At 45.7% G+C, this 21,804-nt stretch overlaps 1 protein-coding gene across 3 annotated transcripts in view; it reads left to right on the top strand.

Annotated features, from left to right (window-relative positions):
• The window catches only part of UBE2W (ubiquitin conjugating enzyme E2 W), a 508,430-nt gene that overhangs the window by 436,259 nt on the left and 50,367 nt on the right, over positions 1–21,804 (top strand). For all 3 annotated transcript variants that reach the window (XM_069621213.1, XM_069621215.1, XM_069621214.1), the window contains exon 5: positions 1,206–1,281. In XM_069621213.1, coding sequence (XP_069477314.1) covers positions 1,206–1,281 — 76 coding nt within the window. The remainder of the gene's footprint in view (positions 1–1,205; positions 1,282–21,804) is intronic.

Genomic DNA, 21,804 nt, shown 5'->3' with positions numbered 1-21,804 from the left:
GTTCTCAAAACGTTGTGTAAAAGGTACACTGCCACCAGCCTGAAAAAATTGACTTTTCACAGTAAGCAAAAGGTTACTGGAGAAGTGAAAAAAGGGATACAATGTTCCCCCCAGAACTCCGCATAAGGTGGGGTTGCTGATCTCACAAAAGAAAGTATAGGTAGGATAAACTGTATCCTCCTGCCTTGGTAACAGTGTGTCAACCAAGGGAAAATAAAGAAACCTTACAGTGCAAGCTCTAGGAGCTTGCAGTAACACTGCACAGAAAGTGCTGTGTGCTAGTTAAGTAAAATGTAGATGCCAGAAAAGATGTAGGAAATAATGTAGGAAAGCATGATTCCAAAAGAATATACCAAGTTTAGAGTGTGAGAGAGTTTTGATCTTATTTGGTGGACACGCTATTTTCTCTATTAGGATAGATGTCTTCACACCCGTCACCACAGCATTGTAGAAAAATCTCACACATCCTTAAGACCCCTTAAGAATTGCTACAGGCTAGATGGACTGGTAGATGGAACCTGGGAGCACAATCGAGGGAATTCTTTTCTGGGTGTGCCTGCATGTACCCAACATCAATTGTTTATTCAGTTCAATGCCAGTACCTGTTCCAGTTCTGTTTCCATAGGGGATTGTCACTCGTGAGTATGGAAAAAGGACACTAAGAACTAGGAGTACTATAGTCACTGTGGTGAGTAACCTGTTTATTTTGGAGACAGACTGCACTTTACATAAGGTTTCTTTGTTATTGATTACATTTCTGTAAGCTAAGCGTCTTCATGGACAATACATGCTATTGCTACTGTATGCCTTTACAGTCAATACGTTCTGGCATTTAACTGCTTGAACAATTGTGGATTGTATTTGATCATGAATGTCAACGTAGCATGTACACCACGTTCAGATGCTATACTAAGTGCCTGCAACGTGTTGCTCTCCAGATATTTTGGACTTAAAACTCCACTGATCCCACACCATTGGCTATGTTGGCTTTGGCTGATAGGATTTGTAGTCCAAAACAACTGGAGAGCCACACATTGTTCACTTTTGCATATCCACTTTTACAGAACACATTTATTGATGAAATGAATTTTGGAAGTTCTGCTAGCCTTCATTTTTGTCTTTCTGATGAAAAGTAGATTCACAGTGCTCTTATTTTTCTTAATAACAGGTAACTTACTTTCTGAAACTTTCTTTCTTTTAATCAGAGGCATCCCCCTGATAATTCATTTTATGTAAGAACGTGCAACAAGAATCCAAAGAAAACAAAATGGTGGTATCATGGTAAGTTTTAGTTATTCCATATTCACAATAATAGCATTACTTAAACCAGTGGTAAGAATTTCAAGTTTCAAACTTGGCGTAAAATATCACTCATTCCTCAATTATCCACATGCACAGAGTCACTATTACTCACCAAGAGTTAATTATCTCTGGTTAATAACGAGTGCACATGTTGCGGTCTCCTTAAACAAAAGTAACCGATTTTGATAGAAAGTGCGCTTTATGTGCTGTATAGTTTGAGTAGAACAAGAAAAATCTTTGGATGCCAACAAACGTATTTCTTTTCCAGGTGGCACCTTCATGTTAAAAGATTTATGATTTAAGTGTTTTGGTGCAAGACTCTGATTTAGCGCGTAATGGAAGATCCTCAGCAGCAGCATATGTGATGTAAAGACACACCCACATATTGCGTCACGCTGAACACTGGCCACCCAAAGGCCCTCTGTGCTCGCCATGAAGCGTATGTTTTCCCAGGCATCACTTACTCACTTTCTCCAAGTACCACTAACCAGCAGGTTTACCAAGTAGATGTTCACTGGCACCAAGCACTCACTGGCATGCCCCGCATAATTTACTCAAAAGCCTTTGTTGTTTGTATATAAGTAAATTATATTGAGACGATATGCCCCGAGGTGGTGTTCCGACCCTGTAGTAAACGGCCCACCACCCAAGCTAAGGGCACGAATGTGCATTTTGTGAGCTTTCACCTCCAGGCATATTGACAGTCTACTGTTTAATATTGCTGGTTTCTGGCTTGTTTGGAAGATTTTCCTCTGCCTCAATTACACTTCTATTCCACTGAAGCTAATAAGAGTTGCTGCTTCATGTAATCATGTCTTTTATCGGAACATCTTGCTATGTTTTAGTGACATTTGCAGAAAATGTTACCTATACTTTGAAGGCCATGATTAAGAATCTTTAAATTATGGGGTCCTCTACTGAAGAAGAGCATTTACCTGTAATACCTAGTCTCAAATAAAGGACCATTTGGTTAATGTTGGATATTTCAATAATGTTTATTCACATCATTATGCAAACTAAAAAGTTATAAAATGTATATATTTTTTTCAACCGTAAACTGTTTTCAATTGCTATATTGTTTGTGATTTAACTAGACTTTATGAATTACATAGCAAGTTTGTTCTACTAATCAGTTAGAATGCTATGTTTGTAATCCGTTATATTAATATGTATATTAGATCCTTTGAGGTTTCCTTTTTTTGATTTCTCTAAATGTTTTCCTTTTAAATTGTGTTAGTGGACGCACCCAAAGCATATGCAGGGGTAGGACTGTTGTCTGTCATTTGTATTTTGGAGGGTCTAATGCTGCCCAGTTCTTAAGCAGAGTCTGCGGGTGGGAGTGGGGGGGAAACATCTGTGGAAGTGAATGGCTTTGACACTAGGTACTTATTTTCGGAGGCATACATATGTTTTTAAAATTGGTGAGGGTTTTGGCGATTCAGGTGTTCTTTGTGGTTGGAGGCCCGATTGATCATGAAGGACCGCCATCTTAGTCTTGTCAAATCTGGTGTTCAGGAGTTTGGCTAATTGGTGCCTTTGTTGATTGTTTCTGCAGTGATACTTGGCTTTGCAATTCAACAGGACTAATTTGGATCTGAGTCAAAATTGAATTTAGTTCAAATGTTGCCCTTCTGAGCTCTCATATGCAGTCCTTGTGCCAGCTCCAGCTTATTCCGTCAGCCTTTTAATATATTTAAATTCCATACAAGGCATAGATTAGTTTTCCCAAAATTAGTCAAGGTTGCTAAAAAAATCTATTTTGATTAGCAATACAACGGATATGATTAGCAAATTTGTGTAGCCTCAGTCTGGTGAAAGGCATATACCTGTGTGTAATAGCAGAGGATCTAAGGGCCTTGCAGCATTGCTTCGCCACCGGAACTATGAGGGAATGTCTTTTTTTAAGATATATTTTTTAGACAACGCTACCAATGCAAATTCAACAACGTTTCACACTAGGGCCTAGTAAAGAATAAACACTGCTATCGACAGAGCGTTTAAATGGGAAGCTCCTCACGATGAATCATTTAGTAACCATTAAGTGTTCACTTCACTTTTCCTTCTCATAATATATAATGGCGAGCAACATGACTGTCAAACGGCTATAAGAAGGTGACCGTATCATACTTAAGTTGCATGTCTAAGTCTTGAAAGTAAATTTCCAAAACTGTTTTTTTTTTTTGCCTCCATTACTTTTCATTCTGGTTCTTGTACTTTTGCATTCAAGAATAGGAAAAAGAAAGCTACCCCATACTGCCTGTGCTTAACATATTTCTCCATGGTTTTATTCATTTTTCTGGTTGGCCTATTAGGATGTCTTTGTAAGTTTCAAGTCGGCTCTACCAAATAGCATTCTTGAAAACGAAACACCTATTTCTGTCAATTAGAGCTGCAAAGATATGTGGTTAAAAGCCTATGTTGCAAATTGCTTTCAAATTCTGACTTCATAAATTAACTGGTGTGAGATCCAGGCCAAACCATTGTATCTCACTCTTGTGCTTACCAAAATTAAAAGTTCCCAAAACCCAGAGTTGACATTGTATACTAGACAGAAAATTACTCACTCATGGTACTGCTTTATATATATATATATATATATATATATGTCAATAACGTTGCAACTTGCCATCTGTGAGACAGGCATGATATTGAGATGATGCAGACAACGTTTACCAATAAACTCTAATAAAAAGTCAGGATGGTGTAAAGCCTAGCTAGCCCTATATCTGGTTTGGGATTTCCCTCAACTGATGTAACTAAGGAAAGTCTAGGTCCGTTAGTCTAAAACAAAAGTCTGTCTGTCAAAACCTGCGCTTTTCCTCACAACGAACAAGACATTGTATAGGGATGCCTCTTGCTCAAAAAAATAGCGTTAAAAAGACACAATGGAGTTCAGCTGGAGCTTTTCTCTAGCTCCCTTCCCCATGTTCCAAGTATTCAACTTCACAAAGTTCAATAGGTTTCTCAGGGTTCCCTTCCCAAAGCTTACAGCACTCCGATTCACAATTATAGTTATAATTGGTTATTTAGAACACACTTAATACCGAAGAGGTTTCTAAGTGTCAACCCGGGTTTGAACCTGTGTTGCTCTGCGTCGGCTTGCTTCCAAGATGAACGTGTTGCCACTGAGCTATACTATCCGTGCCATGTACCACAAAGTTCACTGGGCTTCTCAGGGCTTCCCTTACCCAAGCTTGAAGCACCCTAGTTCACAATATTGAACAACTCTCTTCCAAAGTTTCAAGTTTTTAACCCAAAACTCAACACGTATAATGTACCACTTTGTTCAGGCAGTTTGCATGCAGTACCCTCTGGGACCACTACACACAACTAGGACTACAGGTGTAAGCAAAACCAACCTTTGGTATAAGTCTGTACCACACAGTTTTTGGTAGCGAGCTGAGCAGACAGGCTTATCTCGGGAGGGAATGCGAGCTTGTATAAGGGTGTTGGAGTTTTATAATTACAAGTATTCAGAGAGACAAATATACTCTAGGTTTCTTGGTAAAAACACACATTAATTTATTACACAATCATTTATAAAGCATTCACTAAATGAGGCAACCAATATCACACAAAAATTATACTACAGTACTGATTACTAAGCAGTTGAGCTCCCTGGAAGTAGAAGCAAAATAGCATGGAAGTAGGAGCAAAAAGGCATAAGTTAATCAAACAAATATTAGTTACTCTAAAACAGTGCAAATAGTTTGAGTTCACTAGAGGAGTTGATTCAATGCAATAAGTAGGCCAAAGTCAATGGGCTAGTGTCTTGTATAAGTAAAAACAGTTCTGGTATTTAAAATGGAAAAGTCATTGCCACGGTTATTAGAAGTAGTTCACGGAAGAAAGGTTTGTATGTCGGGTCACAAGCTGACTAGGCCTGTAAGTTGCCAAAGTTGTACGCACTTTCGCAGTGAGAGGTACATTCTCTCGGTCTGGTTTTCACAGTGCCTTATTGAAGAAAAAGATGCAGCTGAAGACTTCTGTTCCTGGCAGTTCCTGCAGATCTCACTGTTCCTGAACCTCCGTCATGGGGACAAGAGGGAGGACGTTGGGACTCCTGCACTGCACGAGGACTGGTCGCAAAGCTGGAAAATTGGCAAATCTTCGATTCCGGTTGCAGTTCTTCAAGCACACAATCTGGTATCCTTCCCCTGGTTAATCCTAACCAGCTCCAGAATGGTATTCAGGTGGCTTACGAGTTGATTGGTCCTACCAACTGAAAGGAAGAAGTCGTCCTTGAAGGGCTTCTCTGTCGAGGTGAACTTGGCGATTTGGACCTGCACCATGGCTCTACCGGGCAAACCAAGGGTCCAGTAGTTGCAACAGCCGTCCTCTTCCAGCTCGTCTTCGGTTCTTTCGTTCCAGTGGTTGACTATGTTTCCAGTCCAAGAGACTCTCCTTTTATCCAGTTTGCTCCCATTCATTCCAGCCTATCTGCCACTTACCCAGCAGGGTGGCTGTCCTTGCCGGACAGTCAGCCAGCCAATCACGCCAGAGTGCATTTGGGTGTCATAGGAAACTAAGCACAGTGAGTTTCGGGCACCTCCCTCACTTACTGCCCACCCCAGACACTCGGGCGCCTGAGACGTTCTTCAGTCCTGAAGCCCACCAAAGGAGTAAGAACAAAGGGACCAAACCTAGTTTTGCGCACAGAGACACTAGAAGGACCTTTCCAAAAAGAAATGGCGTGAAAGGAAAATCAGGACCAGTTTAAACAAAGGGGGCTCAGGCGCCATCTTGAAAAACATGGTTACTGTGATGTTTAGCTACCGGTGTTCGTGGTCAGGAAAAATCATGGTCGTTCATTGTAAAACCACTGACACCAGCCATTTCGATAGGAAAGGGTATCATGTGACTGCTACATGAGTTTCTAGACATAGGGGATACTGGGTAACTACTCCAGCACTCTATTGTAAGATAGTGTGTGCCGGGTCTAGGAATTTAAAAAGACTAGTAAAGTCAATTTAACTTTACATTCTCTGGGAAACAGTTGTTTATCCCAGAGAAGATATTTAAACCTTGGGACAGCCTAAAAGGCTTCCCTTTGTCACTGCACTGAGGGTTCTGTTTGACACAAATGGAAAGATGATGCCTATGTAGTTGTCTAAAACTCCATAACCAAAATAAATAAACACAGATAACAAACAGAATTAAAAAGTACAGATTCCCAAAGTTCAGCAAAAGAGCTGTGGGTCTCGAAGGTAGAGAGGAATTAGCACATTTTGGAATTCTCCCTAACACAGCCTTTCTGCATCATTTTCTCATTAACTTTCAGAAATGGGTTAGGGCCCTCTGGTCATGGCGCAGTTGACAGACTGCACAGTCCACGCATTACAGGTTGCACCACTATATGTTGGGCAAGAATTGATTTAGTAACACTGTGTGAGACTACACAACAGTTTTCTACTTGGTATTGGGTAACCCACCTTTTGGTCTAGGGCTGTTCTATTGTTAGGGAGAATTCTCAGAAATGTGCTAATTCCCTTCTATCTTAGGAACGAACCCCCAGCTGTTTTTGCTGCACTTTAGGACTTTTAATTTCTAACCTGCAGAGTGAGACCTTTTTCCCACTCATGTATTTTTCTGTGATTTGAACCATGTGTTTTGGAGTCTGACACTCAATAGGCATTATCTTTTCACATTGTGACCCACAGCACCTTCAGTGCAATGTCACAGAGAAATCTTTTGCATTTCTGCTAAGGTTTAAAGGTTTAAATACCTTCTCTTGGTAGAAACTACTGTTTCCAAGAGCAGTGAAGTGAAATTGACTTTACTTACATTTTGTAACTTTCTAGACCTAGCACACACTATCTTACAATAGGGTGTTGGAGGGGTTACGTAGTATCCCCTTGTCTATTTTGTTTTATGTTACCCTTTCTACAATAAATGGCTGGTGGCAGTGGTTTGCATTTTACTACCAGTGTGTGTTTTTACCGCGGGCTGCAATCGCAGCTGAGGTAAGGCCCCTATGGGTGCCTATTTTTTCAAAATGGCCCTGGTCTTCTTTTTTTGCCATTTCTTGTTGGAAAGGTCCTTCTTGAGATTTACTCTGCGCGCCAAACCAGGCTTGGTCCCTTTGTTTTGTCTTCAGCGAGATTCACGAGTGAAGCCTGCTTCTGGCTCCATCGTATCTAGCAGGGCAGGAAGTGAAGGAGGTGCCCAAAACTCTGTGCTTCGTCTCCTTGGTTACAGGAATGCACCCAAGGGTGATTGGCTGGAGGGCTGTCCTCGGAGGACAGACACCCTGCTGTGTGAGTAACCGCTAGGCTGCAAATGAATGGGAGAAACCTGCATAAAAGTTGAGGCTTTTTGCTTGGAAGGCAGAGTTGACCACTGGATGAAGGAATCCGAAGAACTTCTTGGAAGAGACGCCTGCTGCAACTACTGGACCGTTGGTTGGCCCGGTGAAGCCCTGCTGCAGTGCGGAAGCTCAGAATTCATGTTTTCTAGAGAAGACCTGAAAAGGACGACTTCTCCACTTGGGTTGGTGGGACCAATTGCCCCCCAAGACGAGCTCATCTAGAAATCCTCTTGGAGCTGGCTGTACTTCCATTGCCGCTGCAGGAACCGAAGTGCCAGGGAGATGAACACCAGAATCAAGTGAGTGTCTTTAAGTCGGACCCAAACTCCAGGATGATCCTCTGGGCTCCCAGGAAGCAGGACTGACCAAGCCTGAGCCACCTCAACAGAGTGCTGGACCCCAGATGCGAGGAAAGTCCAACATGGTATCCAAGAACCGCTATGTTTCTATTTGCTAGAGATGCGAGGAGCTGAAACTGTGAATTGAAGTTTGCCCATTGCTGCCGCCGACCTTCCCATCGTAGTGCAGGGGTCCCCAGATGTCCACCCTCTTGTCGCCACGACGGAGGCCCAGGAACAACAGGATCTGCAGACCTGCATAGGAACAGAAGCCAGCTGGAGCCATTTCTTCTAACCCCCAAGGTACTGTAAAACTAAGGGGTACTTGCCTCTTGTCGTGTAGCCTTGCTACCTCTCAGTTGAGACTTGCCTTGGTTGCCTGTTGCAGTGCTGCTTGCAGCTTTGCCCTTCACAAGCCTCCCAGCTTGTGGCCCAACAGTGATTTCATTTTCTACAAAGATTTCTAAAACATTGCAAGACTTTTTACTTCATTTCAAGAAGTGCTTCAGCTCCCCTAGACTTTTGCTTAATTGACATTGGTTGTCCTGCCTCCCTGAAAGACTCTTCTTAGCTCTGACTTTGTGCTTTAAGTATCCTTCCAAAATGTCACACATCCCATACCTTGTGTAGCTTGGAAAGGGTTAATCTACATTGCATTGGGGGGGGGGGTTCAAAAGTCCTTACCTGCTTGAGAATATTTGTTAACCATTGTTTTATTCCCTAAACCTTTCCTTTGGACACCAAACTCAGTATTGCTCTAAATGTTCCAGTGATATATCAATGGCCACACTGTCATAGTTATTAGTCACCTCAGGGTGTAGGAAGTGTCTGTGTGCCATCCCAAATGGGTATCTATTGATTTATTGAAACTGAGTGTGAATTTATTGAAGTATATTTTTGTGTTACATATTTGCTCTTTTCTAAAGAAGGCTTATTCAACTGACTATTAAATTAATACATAATTGTTTAATCAAGAAACCTTGAATGTAAGTGTTTATTTGGCTACTTGTCACTGTGATACTCTGTTACAACCCTACAACTCACATTGACCCCTCTTGAGATGAGCCTGGCTGCTCAGTCACTCTACCAACTTCTCTAGTACATGCTTATACCAAAAGTTGGGTTAACTGTTGCCCAGAGGACATGGCTGGTACAGTCTCCCACAGGGTACATACAATCTTGCCTAACAGGGGGTGTTCCTGACTTGGCGGGCTCTGGTTGGGGTCGAGACACACGATAGAGGTGGTCCACCCGCTATCTGCGCAGGGCAAGGGGGAGGGCATCTTCTAAATCCTCTATATAACCTCCTTAATTCAACACTTCCTTCAAATTCTTTAACTACTTCCCCCTTATATTTTGCTGCAACAAATGTGTACATATGGCCCATAACATCCTTGTTTGTTCCCTGTTCTGGCCATGGCTTGATCATACCCCCCCCTCGTCTTGGCAACACACTCACAATGATATTTCATGATTTTCTCCTTATACAATGGGAGGGCTGTGCACATATATTCCAGTGGGGTTGCCTACTCCATTTTAGCTGCCCCTGTCTCACTGTTCTATAATAGATTTGCCTATTCAAGTTCCGATCCATCAGTGCCTTCCCATTTCCAATACCCCACCCTTTCCACTCACACACCCCACATATACACCTCACTCTTTTCTCATACCAATTTCTGATGTTTGTTAATCTGCTTAGAATCACATGCTGTGCATATAGTCCGACATCCAGTGGTAACCGCAAAGTATTGCATCTTGTCTTTCGAGAATCGAAAGGGGACGTCGACATGGGCGTGCCTGTAACACTAACCCTACGTGTGACGTGTAGTGAACCCAAGATCCCTCACGTGTCGAGGTCCCTCAGGTTGTTTTTTTCCACCCAGCATACTGGTCGCCTTAAGTGGAGCTCGTCCGAGACATTGCCATATTCTCCCTTCAACCTTTGGTCGAATAGTTTATATAAAAAAACTTAAGATCACCATATATTTCGACAACTGTTCCAGATCTCTGCCGAAAACCTGAATCATCAGAACTTTGGGCAGTGATCCAGTCGGCGCTGCCGACTATGTGGCCGGGCCTTCCGCCGGCCTACACAGTAGGGAGAGTGGGCTTGGGGTGGACATTTCTGTACAATCTGAGAATGCCTTTCCCTTTCCTTCCTCTTTCCCTTTTGATCATCCTCAGCTATGGGGAGGAGATGAGCATAAACAGTGTAACGGTTGCTTGCCCCTCGATCACAACGAAGTTGGTTGCCCGACTTGTAAGCTCCTCCGTCCTAAGACATTAAAGGAGCGCACATTCAAGCGGTGGGCGGCCTACGGGATGTCAGAGTTATCTCCCACTGCTGTAGCCACCGAATCTGACGGCAATAGTGACGAACAGACCTCTGAACCGGAGGCTGTTGACCTTTCAACGGAGCACTCCCGCTCCTCATAGTCTGTCCCCGCCAGCCATGGCTCAGGCACTGCTATGGGGAAGGTACACCCCAGTGACAAAGAAGAACATTTACATAGCACTAAGCACACAACCCCAAGTCAATCTTCGACCAAGTCGAAGAAGACCTCCGCGCCAATGGGTACACCGGAAGTTCTGGCGGCAGCCGCCGACCGTCAGGATCGGTAGCCCTCTCCGCAGCCGCATATGCGCCTAGCGACCGGGCCATCAAAGACAAAGGGCGCTATTTCTAATATCCTGGGTTCTGTCGAGACGCATCGCACGAAGACGTCCGCCGACGACAGGGTTCCGGCTCCGCCAAATAAGGCTCTCGCCGAAGACTAGGCCAAGGCTCTGCCGAAAAAGGCTCCTTCACAATCACAGGCCAAGGCTACGCGCCTTCCGTCTGCAGAGGACGCTACAGACAGCACAGTGAAAATTATTTCCGCTGACTCTCATAAACAGCAGTCAAGAGATTCACCGAGGCCTACGGAAAAGGCCAAGGATCCGTCGAAATCCAAGGATAGCCTAAGAGGACTACCGGAACCCTCCCCTAACCTGAAAGAAACGCATAGGGAGACCTCACCTCTGTCAGCCCCCCAGGAGGACTTTTCGGAGGGCGAGCAAGGGATTTCTTCGACATTGAGACAGAAATGTCAACGTTTTACGGCAGAAGAGCATTTTCAAGATCCTTTTCCTCCGCTAGACCATTCTAGGTCTTCTGTTTGGACTAGAAAGAAGTTTGAACATTGTATGGAAAGGCTGGACAGTTTTGTTACCTGTTCAGAGCAACCCACGCCTAGAAGACCACGGGATGAGAGCACTTTGGACCCTGTAGCAAAATTCCCAAGACTCTTTGATCCCTCTCAGGAAGAGGATATATACACCTATGACCTCACTGAGGAGGAGATTCCTGCAGACACTCAGGATGAAGATCAATTCACCAATCCTGCAGACATGTAGGATCCCATAGAGGGGCGAGGGGGGAAACCCGGATATAGGTGACCCTCAGCCATGGTAGTCTCCAGATCCTTCACCAGATCCTGATGCCCTGTGTTTGGATTCCCCCCAGACCACTCCCACTAGACAACCCTCGCCAGTGGAAGATCAATTTACGCTTAACGTCATGTTGCACAAAGCAGCAGAACACTTCAAAATCTCCACAGATGAAGCTGTCCCTGAAGCTGACTTTGTGGAGGACATTCTCAAAGGGAAGCCACCGGCCAGCCAGGCTATTCCCCTCCTCAAATCGATTGAAAAACGTCTGGCTCCCTCCTCATCAACACCTGCTCTTACAAGAGGTGTTAATCTGAGGATGGAAAAGCTTTTTCATCCTTCTCTCTCAGACCCCCTTTATATCAGAGGTGACTCCACCGCAGACTCTGGTGCTGACCACTACAAGAAAAAGGGCAGGGGTTCCTTTGTCAACCAGCGAGGCACCCCCTGATAAAGAAGGTTAAAGACTTTACGCTCTTGGAAAGAGGGTCATGGCCGCAGCAGCTTTTTCAACACGTGTCGCCAACAATACCACCTTATTGGCCAGCTATTCAGACGCTCAGCGGGCCTTGCTACAAGAAATCCTACAGGTGGTTCCCAAACCACTACGAACTTGTCTCCTGGCCACAGTGACAGAGGACAGACAAGTGAACCAAAGCATAAATAAAAAACACTTTGGATTACGCCGAAACAGCTGGTCGATCTCTGGCTCAGGGCACACTCCTGAAGAGACATGCGTGGCTAAGGAACTCTGGGTTCAAGCCAGAGATGCAAGTGTCACTTATAAATAAACCCTTGGAAGAATCCAACCTGTTTGGAAGAGCAGTCGACGAGGCCCTCGAGACTGCAAAAAAGGAGCATGACACCCTGAAGACACTAGACCAAATTACTCAGACACTCTACAAGAGGAGGATCTGGGTCCAGATGGCTTTTCGTGGCCAACGCTTCCCTCAGCAACAGTACACCTTGGGAAACAATTGGTCCTCTCCAGAGGGAACCAGTGGATACACCACCCCGTATCCCCAGAGGGGTCAGCGTTGTGGGAAAAGGGGCCGGAACTCTACCCTCAGAGGATCCCTGGCCTCTGGTTCAAAATGACCCGAAGATTTGGGTCCCCTCCCATGCCTCCCCGGTCGGGGGCCGGCTAACATCGTTCCTTCAGGCATGGGAGGGGATAACTACAGACCAGTGGGTGCTAAAGACAGTGGCCCACGGGTACTGTATAGAGTTCAACCCAACCAGTCCCCAACTTTCAGACCTCCACGAGCAAGATGACTGACACCAGACCATCTTCATATCCTTCTTCAGGAAGTCGAGACACTACAAGAAAAGGGAGCCATAGATGTCGTACCTCTGCCACAGGTAAAATAAGGTATTTATTAATTGTACTTCCTTGTACCCAAAAAGGATCTAACCATGCGCCCTGTATTAGATCTGCGCCCAGAAAAGCCACAAAAGTTCTGCATCGTCACTCTGCAGGAAGTAATTCTATTGCAGGGGGATTACGTGGCAACACTGGACATGAAAGATGCATACTTGCATATTTCAATGTTGCCAGCACACAGAAAATACCTCACATTTATGATACAAGACAAACATTATTAGTTCAAGGTACTACCCTTCGACATAGCATCTGCACCAAGGGTATTTACAAAGGTACTAGCGGTGGTAGCCGCACATCTGTGCAGGCAATCCATCCCGGTCTATCATTACCTCGACAACTGGCTCATAACAGGGGACTCTTACGAAACCTGTCTCAAATACCCAAAAGACGATCGATCTTTTATTCAGTCTGGGATTCTCCATCAACGAGAAAAAATCCAGGCTAGACCCCAGTCAAGTCAAGCAGTTCCTAGGGGCTCTAATTCGAACAAAGGACAACCTCGTCTTCCCCTCCAACGAGAGGGTCCATAACATGCTGTTTGAAATCCCTCAATACGTAGCCAGTCGAGAGGTGACGGTACGCAAGGCTATGCGACTGTTAGGAATGATGGCGTCATGTATTTACTTGGTTCCTCACGCGTGCTTGCGCATGCGTCCAATGCAGGAGTGGCTCAATAGCCAGTGGTGTCATGCCAGCAGACAATGGGACGATATAGTAGTTGTCTCGCCAGCCCTCGTTCTCTCGCTGCGGTGGTGGTAGGGACAATCTCTTGAAGGGGAAATCCTTCACCACCCCTACAGTGGAAGCCACATAACTACAGACACATCTCTCACAGGGTAGGGAGCACACCTGCTTCAACAAACAGCGCACAGGGTTTGGTAGTCAGACATTGCATCCAACCACATAAACCTGTTGGGACTGTTGGCAGTGTTCAAATCACTAAAAGCTTTCCAGACACAACTGCAAGGAAAGACGGACCTGATCCTCAGACAGCACCACGGCCATGTACTCTCTGAACAAACAGGGGGGCACTCGCTCTCGAGGGCTGTCCAAACTGTCACAGAACATTTGGAAGTGGGCTCTCAAACACATGTTCCTGTTGTCACAACATGTTCCAAGGGAACTCAGTCTTCTAGCAGACATACTCAGCAGAGATTTACCACTGCCCATGGAGTACGAACGGCGATTACACAAAGACCTCATCTCCAACGTTTTCACAGAATGGGGCTTCCAAGAGATCGACTTGTTCGCAACTCTGGAGAATGCTCAATGCCAACATTACGCCTCCAGGTACCCCCAGAACCGTTCCAAGGGGAACGGACTCTGGATGACATGGTCAGGGGAATTTGTTTACGCTCCGAAACCCCCAAGCCCCCCCGACTCCCCTTCTCAACAAAATAGTGCACAAGATGCACCAGGAACCAGTCACAGTGAACTCTGGTTCGCTCATCTGATGGAGATGTCCCCATATCCTCCAGTGAAACTGCCTTGCATGTACAACATGTTGTCGCAAGACAAAGTGGAGACGCTTCACTCATGCCCGCAGACATTGAACTTAGCGGCCTGGCTCCTTTAAATCCAGAGTTTGGGCACCTGCAGCTCCCTTAGAGATATATGGACTTTCTCAGTGAGGCAAGAAAACCGAACACTCGATATTGCTATTCCAGTAAGTGGAAACGGTTTGTCACCTGGTGCAACTCAAAGAGCATTAACCTGATTAACTGCTCTCCCACACACATTGTTTTGTACCTAACTCATTTACTTGACTCAGGCCTGGTCTTTAACTCTCTAAAGGTTCACTTAGCTGCACTTTCAGCCTACACTACATCACATCAGAAAGTGATATGGTGGAAGATACCAGTTATTAAGGCTTTCATTCAGGGAGTGAAAAGAATTCACCCTCCCATTTCTAACCCGGCTCCCGGATGAGACCTAAACGTGGTGTTGACTAGACTTATGGGGCCTCCCGGCGAGCCCATGCACAGAGCGAGTCTTAAAGAACTCACCTATAAGACTGCTTTTTTTTAATAGCTACTACCTCCATTAGGAGAGTAAGTGAACTACAAGCACTCTGTCCTAGACCCCTTTGTAACAGTTCACAAAGATAAGGTGGTTCTACGCTACACTAGGTTTGCGCCTTAATTTGTTTCTAAATTCCATGTGAACCAATCAATAGAACTACCAATGTTCTTTCAAAACCCTTCAAGCATGGGAGAAAGAAGCATGCACACACTTGATGTACGCAGAGCAGTCATGTTCTACATGGAAAGAAGTCGACCACTAAGAAAGACTAATCAGTTTTTCGTTTCAGTGGCGGCAGGAAGAGCAGGAGATGCAGTCTCCAAATCGACTATCTCTAGGTGGATTGTCAAATGCATCACACTCTTCTACACTCTTGCTAAGAGAGAACTGCCCTTCAAGCCTAGAGCACATTCTACTCGAGGCACTGGGGCTTCCATAGCATTCTTTGCAAATGTTCCCCTTGATTCCATTTGCAAAGCGGCAACCTGGAGTTCTGTACACACCTTTACAAAACACTATTGCCTAGACACTTACTCTAGGTCCGATTCTCAGGTGGGACAGGCAGTACTAAGACATCTTTTCACTACTGTTCCTTCTCACAACTCGCCTCCAACTCCGGGTACTGCTCGCTAGTCTAGGCACAGCATGTGATTCTAAGCAGATTAATAAACATCAGAAGACATGCGTTACTTACCGTGACAGCATTTCTGATGATTGTATCTGCTTAGATTCACTTGCGCCCACCCTTCCTCCCCGCTCGGATTGAAGGAACATAGACGTCGTACTATTTTCTCTCTTTTCTGTATTCACTCACAATAGTCACAAGGCTCCCTCACAGCAGAAAAAATACAATCGCAGGGACCTCGACGCGTGAGGGATCTTGGGTACACTACATGTCACGTAGGGATAGTGTTACAGGCATGCCCATGTCGACGTCCCCTTTCGATTCTCGAAAGACGAAATACAATACTCTGTGGTTACCACTGGATGTCGGACTATATGCACAGCATGTGAATCTAAGCAGATACAATCATCAGAAATGCTTTTACGGTAAGTAATGCATTTCCTATCCCACGCACCCACACAGTCACTCCACTTAAAAATGTCTATTCAATAAACATGGACCCATAGTCCACACCATCACAATAAAAACACCAAAATACTACTTTTCGTTCTTGCACCCCCTTTATATTGGTCGGAGAGATCCCAAGCTCACTCGATACATGGAGCCTCTACCATTATTCCTCCTTTCCTCTTAGTTATTCAGAGCTATCTTCTTCCCCCAATCTGGAAGGATCCCGTTACTCCTTTATCCTCCTTTACTCCACATAATAAAATAAATTAAAAAAAATACAAAATGCCAGGTGGTCTTCCTACTCCACAACCACACCACAATTGTCATGTCACCACTCTCCTCCACGTTCAACAACACTCAACCCCCTGCCCCCCCAGTCCCCACCCACCTGTTTACCTGTGTTTTCTTCTGCAAAAGGTGCACTTACATGCTCTCCCGAATTCCGTCACGGGGGTCCCATCAACGGCCTGCACAATCCGGGGGGCGGCACCCCGCTCCAAGGAACAGACAGGAATACTGGCAACACAGCTTCTGTAAACATTTCCAGTTTGTGCACTGGGGACTGTTGGCTGCAGATGGGCACAGCCCCTCCGGATGTGCAGCCTGAAATACTCTGACCCTGCGGAGGGTCTGGGATCACGTTGGGGGTCACCAAATTTGTAATGCAGACCTCCAGACAACCACACACGTAAAACTGTCATTTATTTATTGCATTTATAAAGCACACAACAGCCCTTGGGCATCGCAGGCATCTGTCCTTTTTACTGCATCTTTCCTTCCTTTTCTATGCACCCCCAAACTTTTTGCTTTTATTTTTGTATCTGACTGTTCTTTGTACAGTGCTTCAGTACACTGGCATTTGCTCATCTATTATGGGGGAACTGACATGCCCTTCAGGCTGTCAGTAATGGGAAACATTGTTTCCCGTAGTCAAGTTAGTAAAAGTAGTAGCAAATTCACTAATCACTTGTGGTAACTTATCCATTGTACAGTACATCTTAAAATGGAGTACACTTTCTATTTTGCCCTACACTAAAACTCATTACTCTTGGTGTGCTAAATGAACAAGCGGGTGGCAGCAGTGACTTTATGCAATTTTCTTGGTGCATTTGATTTTGGCCTTACCACGTCTGGTTACTAACTGTAGCTAGTGGTCAAACATGGCCATGCTACAATGTTTCTTTGCTTGTCCTTTGGCCATCTTGTCTTTTAGTCTTCTTCCTGGCCTGTGAGGCCAGAAAAATCCTTATATGAACGTCCAGTGCCCAGTGGGGTTCTGCTTGCGTGATTGGCACGTCACTGGGAATGTTTTACACTGAAATATTTGTGTATGAGCACGATACAAATAAAATATCATATCATATTAGGGTGAATTCTTATTTCTGTGCTAATTGCCCTCTACCTTAGAGACCTCAACCTCTTTTGCTGGACTTTAAGACTTCATAATTTTTATCCTGGAGTGAGACCTTTTTCTCACTCATGTATTTTTATCTGATTTGGACTCTGTGTTTCTTTTGGTTTTGGAGTCTGACAAACTCCATAGGCATCACCTTTTGTATTGTGACACAGCGCATTCAGTGCACAGAGAAGTCATTTGGATTTCTCTTGGTTTAAATACCTTCTCTTGTTTAAACTACTGTTCCCAAGAGTAGTAAAGTGAAATTGACTTTACGTACCTGTTTTTCCCATGTAGGTCTAGTACAAATCATCTTATGTAGAAGAACTGGGGGGTTTCTTAATAGCCACTTACCCTACTTTCCCATGTAAAAGATTTATGTTGCCCTCACCCCAATTACTGGCTGGTGGCAGTGGTTTAAATTTCCTACCATTGTGCGTTTTTTACCACAGGCTGAACCTCAACTGCAAAATGGCCCAGTCTTTTATTTTTTTTTGCCATTTGTTGCTTGTGAGGTCTTTCTTGGGTTTTACTGTGCGCGCCAAACTAGGTTTGGTCCTTTTGTTTGTTTCGTCTTTGGTGGGCTTCAGTGCCGAAACCCTCCTCTGGCTCCAGCGTGTCTGGCAGTGCAGGAAGTGAGGGAGGTTCCCGAAACACCCTCTGCTTAGTCTCCTTGGTTACAGGAATGCACCCAAAGCTGATTGGCTGGCTGATGTCCTTGGAGGACGGCCACCCTGCTGTCTGAGTGACAGCTATGCTGCGAATTAATGGGTGAAACCTGTATTAAAGGCGAGGTCTCTTGGAGAGAAGGCAGTGTCGACCACTGGACAAAGGAACCGAAGAAGAAACTGAAAGAGAAGCTTACTGCACCCTCCTGGACCGTTGGTTTGCCCTGTGAAGCCCTGCTGCAGTGCTGAAGCTCCAATTTCCGCATAGACTAGAGAAGACGGAACAGAGTACTTCTTCCCTTGGGTTGGTGGGACCAACTGACCCCAAGACGAACTTGACTGGAACCCCTATCCCTGTTTGCTGTACTACTTTGCTGCTGCTGGAACCGAGTTCCAGGGGACAGGAACCCCAGGAACGAGTGCATTGTATTTAAGCCGGACCCGAGCTCCAGGAAGATCCTGAGGACCCTACCGAAGCAGGGTGACCCAAGCCTGAGCCACCTCAACAGAGTGCTGGACCCCCGGAATCAAGGGGAGCCCACAAGGTGTCCAAGGACCGCAATGGTGCTATGTGCCAGTAGCTGAAAACGCGAAGTGCCGCTGATCTGGAGTAAGCCCATTGCTGCCGCCACCCTTCGTACTGCAGTGCAGGAATCCTACAGACATCCTCCCTCTTGTCCCCAAGACTGAGGCCCAGGAACACAGGAACTGCAGTACTGCGACCAGAACAGAAGCCAGCGGGATCCTTTTCTTTAGACCGAAGGTACCGTCTAACTAGGGATACTTACCTTTTGTTTGTAGCTTGCTTGCTCTCACTGGAGACTTGCATTAGCTGCCTTTTGCAGAGTTGTTTGTATGTATGCTTTTCACCAGCTTCCCAGCTTGTGGCCCAACAGTGATTCTTTTCTACAAACTCTCCATTTAACATTTTGCAAGACTTTTGTGCTATCTACAAGAAGTGCCTCAGCTCCCATAGACTTTGTTCAATTGACATTGGCTGTCGTGGCTACCTGCAGACTCTTCTGAACCTCTGACTTTGTGTTTATCTGTCCCTCATAAGTCATGTATAAGTTACTTGTATTGCTTCGAATGGGTTAACCTATACTTCAATGGGGGATTGACTAGTATTTTCCTGTTAAGAGAAACTTGTTAATCTTTGTTTCCTTCGCTAACCTTGCCCTTTTTCCACAACCAATGTATTGCATTCAGTATTAAAGAGTGATCTATCAATGTCCACAGTGTCAAAGCAATTGAAGTCACTTCAAGGTGTAGGAAGTGGGTGTGACATCCCAAAAGGGTATCTACTTAACTGAAGGAGTGTATTTTTGGATTGTATTTTTTGTTGCCTATTTCCCTTTGTAAAGAATACTTGTTTTAAAACTGACTGTTAAATTAATAAATAATTATTTTAATAAGAAACCTGGAGTACAAGTATTATTTGAATACTTGTCACTGTGAATCTCTGTTGCATCTCTACAGCTCACATTGATCCCTCTTCAGAGAAGTCTGCCTGCTCAGTCACTCTACCAACTTGTGTAGTGCAGACCTATACCAAAGGTTGGGTTCCCTATTGCCGAGAGGACAAGGCTGGTGTAGTCTCCCACACCATTACTACATACAATCGTGCCTAAAACTACCCTCCTAATGGGCCTAGTCACGTGGTGTGCACCTGGTCGTTGATATGAGCTATGTTGATACTTCCTAGGTCGAATTGGCCCTCTAGAATAAAGAAGCGCATTTCGTGAACCCAGACAAGCAGTCACCCCCGCCATGCCTCCCTGGCGCAGAACTAAATTTGTTGGCATCACCCCTTGAACTTCATGGTACAAATCATGCGAAAGCCCACATCTTGCCCCTTCCCCCATACCCCCTCTTCAGCTGCCCCTCCCTTGAGCTTCATCCGGTCCTCCCCAGGACCACAATAATCAGCCAAATTGTGAAGGGTTTAGGTGTTCTGTTGTTGGCTATCTAGCAGTTCAAATGGGATACCATCATTCTGGGGGGCGCTAGTGCCCTAACTCGGGGCTGGGACTTTTGGCAGCTCAGGACCTTTGACCCAGCTCCCACGTTTTTGTCCTTCGCAGCCCTACCCCTGCTCGGCCATTCACAATCCTTTCTGGTTTCGCAGGCCTGCAACACAATACAATTGTTTTATCTATCGGGCCTGAAGGCCTGCTTGTTCAGTTACCTTGCTGGGGGACGAGATGGGGAAAGTGATTTGAGACTCGCCATGTTTCTACCGCAGCCTACTGCAGACTAGGCCTCACTCTAATATGGCGGTCCTTCAGTATTTGCAAAAGAATCACACTGATATTGCACATCTGGGTAAGTTGTGTATGAAGTAGGTTGAGATGGAGGTAGCTATACTTGAGGTGCAGGGGAGAGTAATGCCACCCTGTCACAAGGTGGAAAGTAAATAGCAGGAACTAAGGCTGGCTGTTCAGTTCTCTAGCATGGGGTCTGGCATGGATTCACATGCTCATGAATATTCCCCATCTGGCTGGGAATCCTCTGTAAAAGAAAAAAACAGTTTCCTCCTCCTAACCAATCACTGTCCTCTCGGTCATACTGCCCCTATTCAATGCCCCCATGCAATGACAGTCCTCTCCTTAAGCCTAACCGATGGCAGCCATCTTTAGATTTTTACAGCACGCTTCAGTGTTGAGAGTCCTCGAGTTGCTCTCTGAGCTACTTTTGTTTTTTGGTGGGAAAATTCTATTTTTGTTCTATCGGAGCCCTTGTGCTCTTAACTTAATCGGCCGGCAACAGGGATCTGTTCTCGGTGAAGTTGCGTGCCCCTCAAGGGCGGTGTTTGTCAGTTTCTGGAAGGCTGTCTTGGGCCTACTTCGCGCCCTCCGACCACGACAGAGGAGAAAAAGGAGGGAAGGACCCTTTTCAGGCCCTGCACCCAATGTGGGCTAAGGAACATCTTCAAGGAGGACAAACATCAAAAGGTTCTGTGCTGCCTGCACCCTGACCACAAGGATGGCTGCAAGATATGCCTGGGCTTCTAGAAGAAATCTAAAAGACAGTTATGGCAGGCTGGTGGCATGGCTCAAGACTAGCAAGGCCTCTGTCCCTTCCTCCGAGCAGGGTAATGCCTCACCCTGGACTGGTCTCCTTCCGGGAGGAGGTCAAGTCCTTTGAGGACGGCCCATCCATGGGGGTTCCAAGATAAGGCCAAGAACGGCAAGGCCAGTTCCGCCAGGTTTCGCTGCTGATGTGGGTCCCAGGTCAGATAGACTGCGCTCGCCATCACCGTCCACCTCTGCAGCCAGCCTGCAGTTGGGTGGTTCCTCAAAGAGGAAGTCCTTCACCCTGGCAAAGTTACGGGACAAATCGGAGAAACAAAGCTAGGAGGAAGAGAAGGCGGCCTCACAGCCAGCTCATCGGGTGCAACCAAAGCCGCTGTCGACCACTTGGTCGACATCCTCTGGAGCGACCGCTACAGCGGGCGGTACCAACCCGACGAGGGTGGTCGTTACAGCTCAGAGAGTATCCCTACCTCCGAGGCATGACACGGCCGCCGAGGCAGCAGCAAAGTCTGTGGGGGCACCCCTGGAGGTGGTGGGAGGCACCAGTCCACATCCCGGTACACTGCCCGTAGGAGGGAAAACGGGGGGGCATGTAGGACCCAAAGCAGCCCGCGAAGGTTTACAATCAGCCAGTGGACATCTACTCGACGGACTATAGCCAAGCGTCCGTCCATACAGTCCACGAGGACGGCGGCGGCGCAGGGCCTAGCGGTCCATCTTTCCCTCCACAGCCGAGGGACATATCCATGGACATCCTGTCAACTCTCCACACATTAGTGATAGAGATCCAGCAAAGGTTGCCGCCAACACCTGCACCTATTGTACCACAGGCCCATGAACAGCCTCCA

Source organism: Ambystoma mexicanum, chromosome 5q (genome assembly GCF_040938575.1).
Source record: "Ambystoma mexicanum isolate Mex_15411 chromosome 5q, UKY_AmexF1_1, whole genome shotgun sequence".
Taxonomy (NCBI): Eukaryota; Metazoa; Chordata; class Amphibia; order Caudata; family Ambystomatidae; genus Ambystoma; species Ambystoma mexicanum.
The sequence above is the reverse complement of the archived record's forward strand: the minus strand, read 5'-3'. Positions and strand labels throughout refer to the sequence as shown.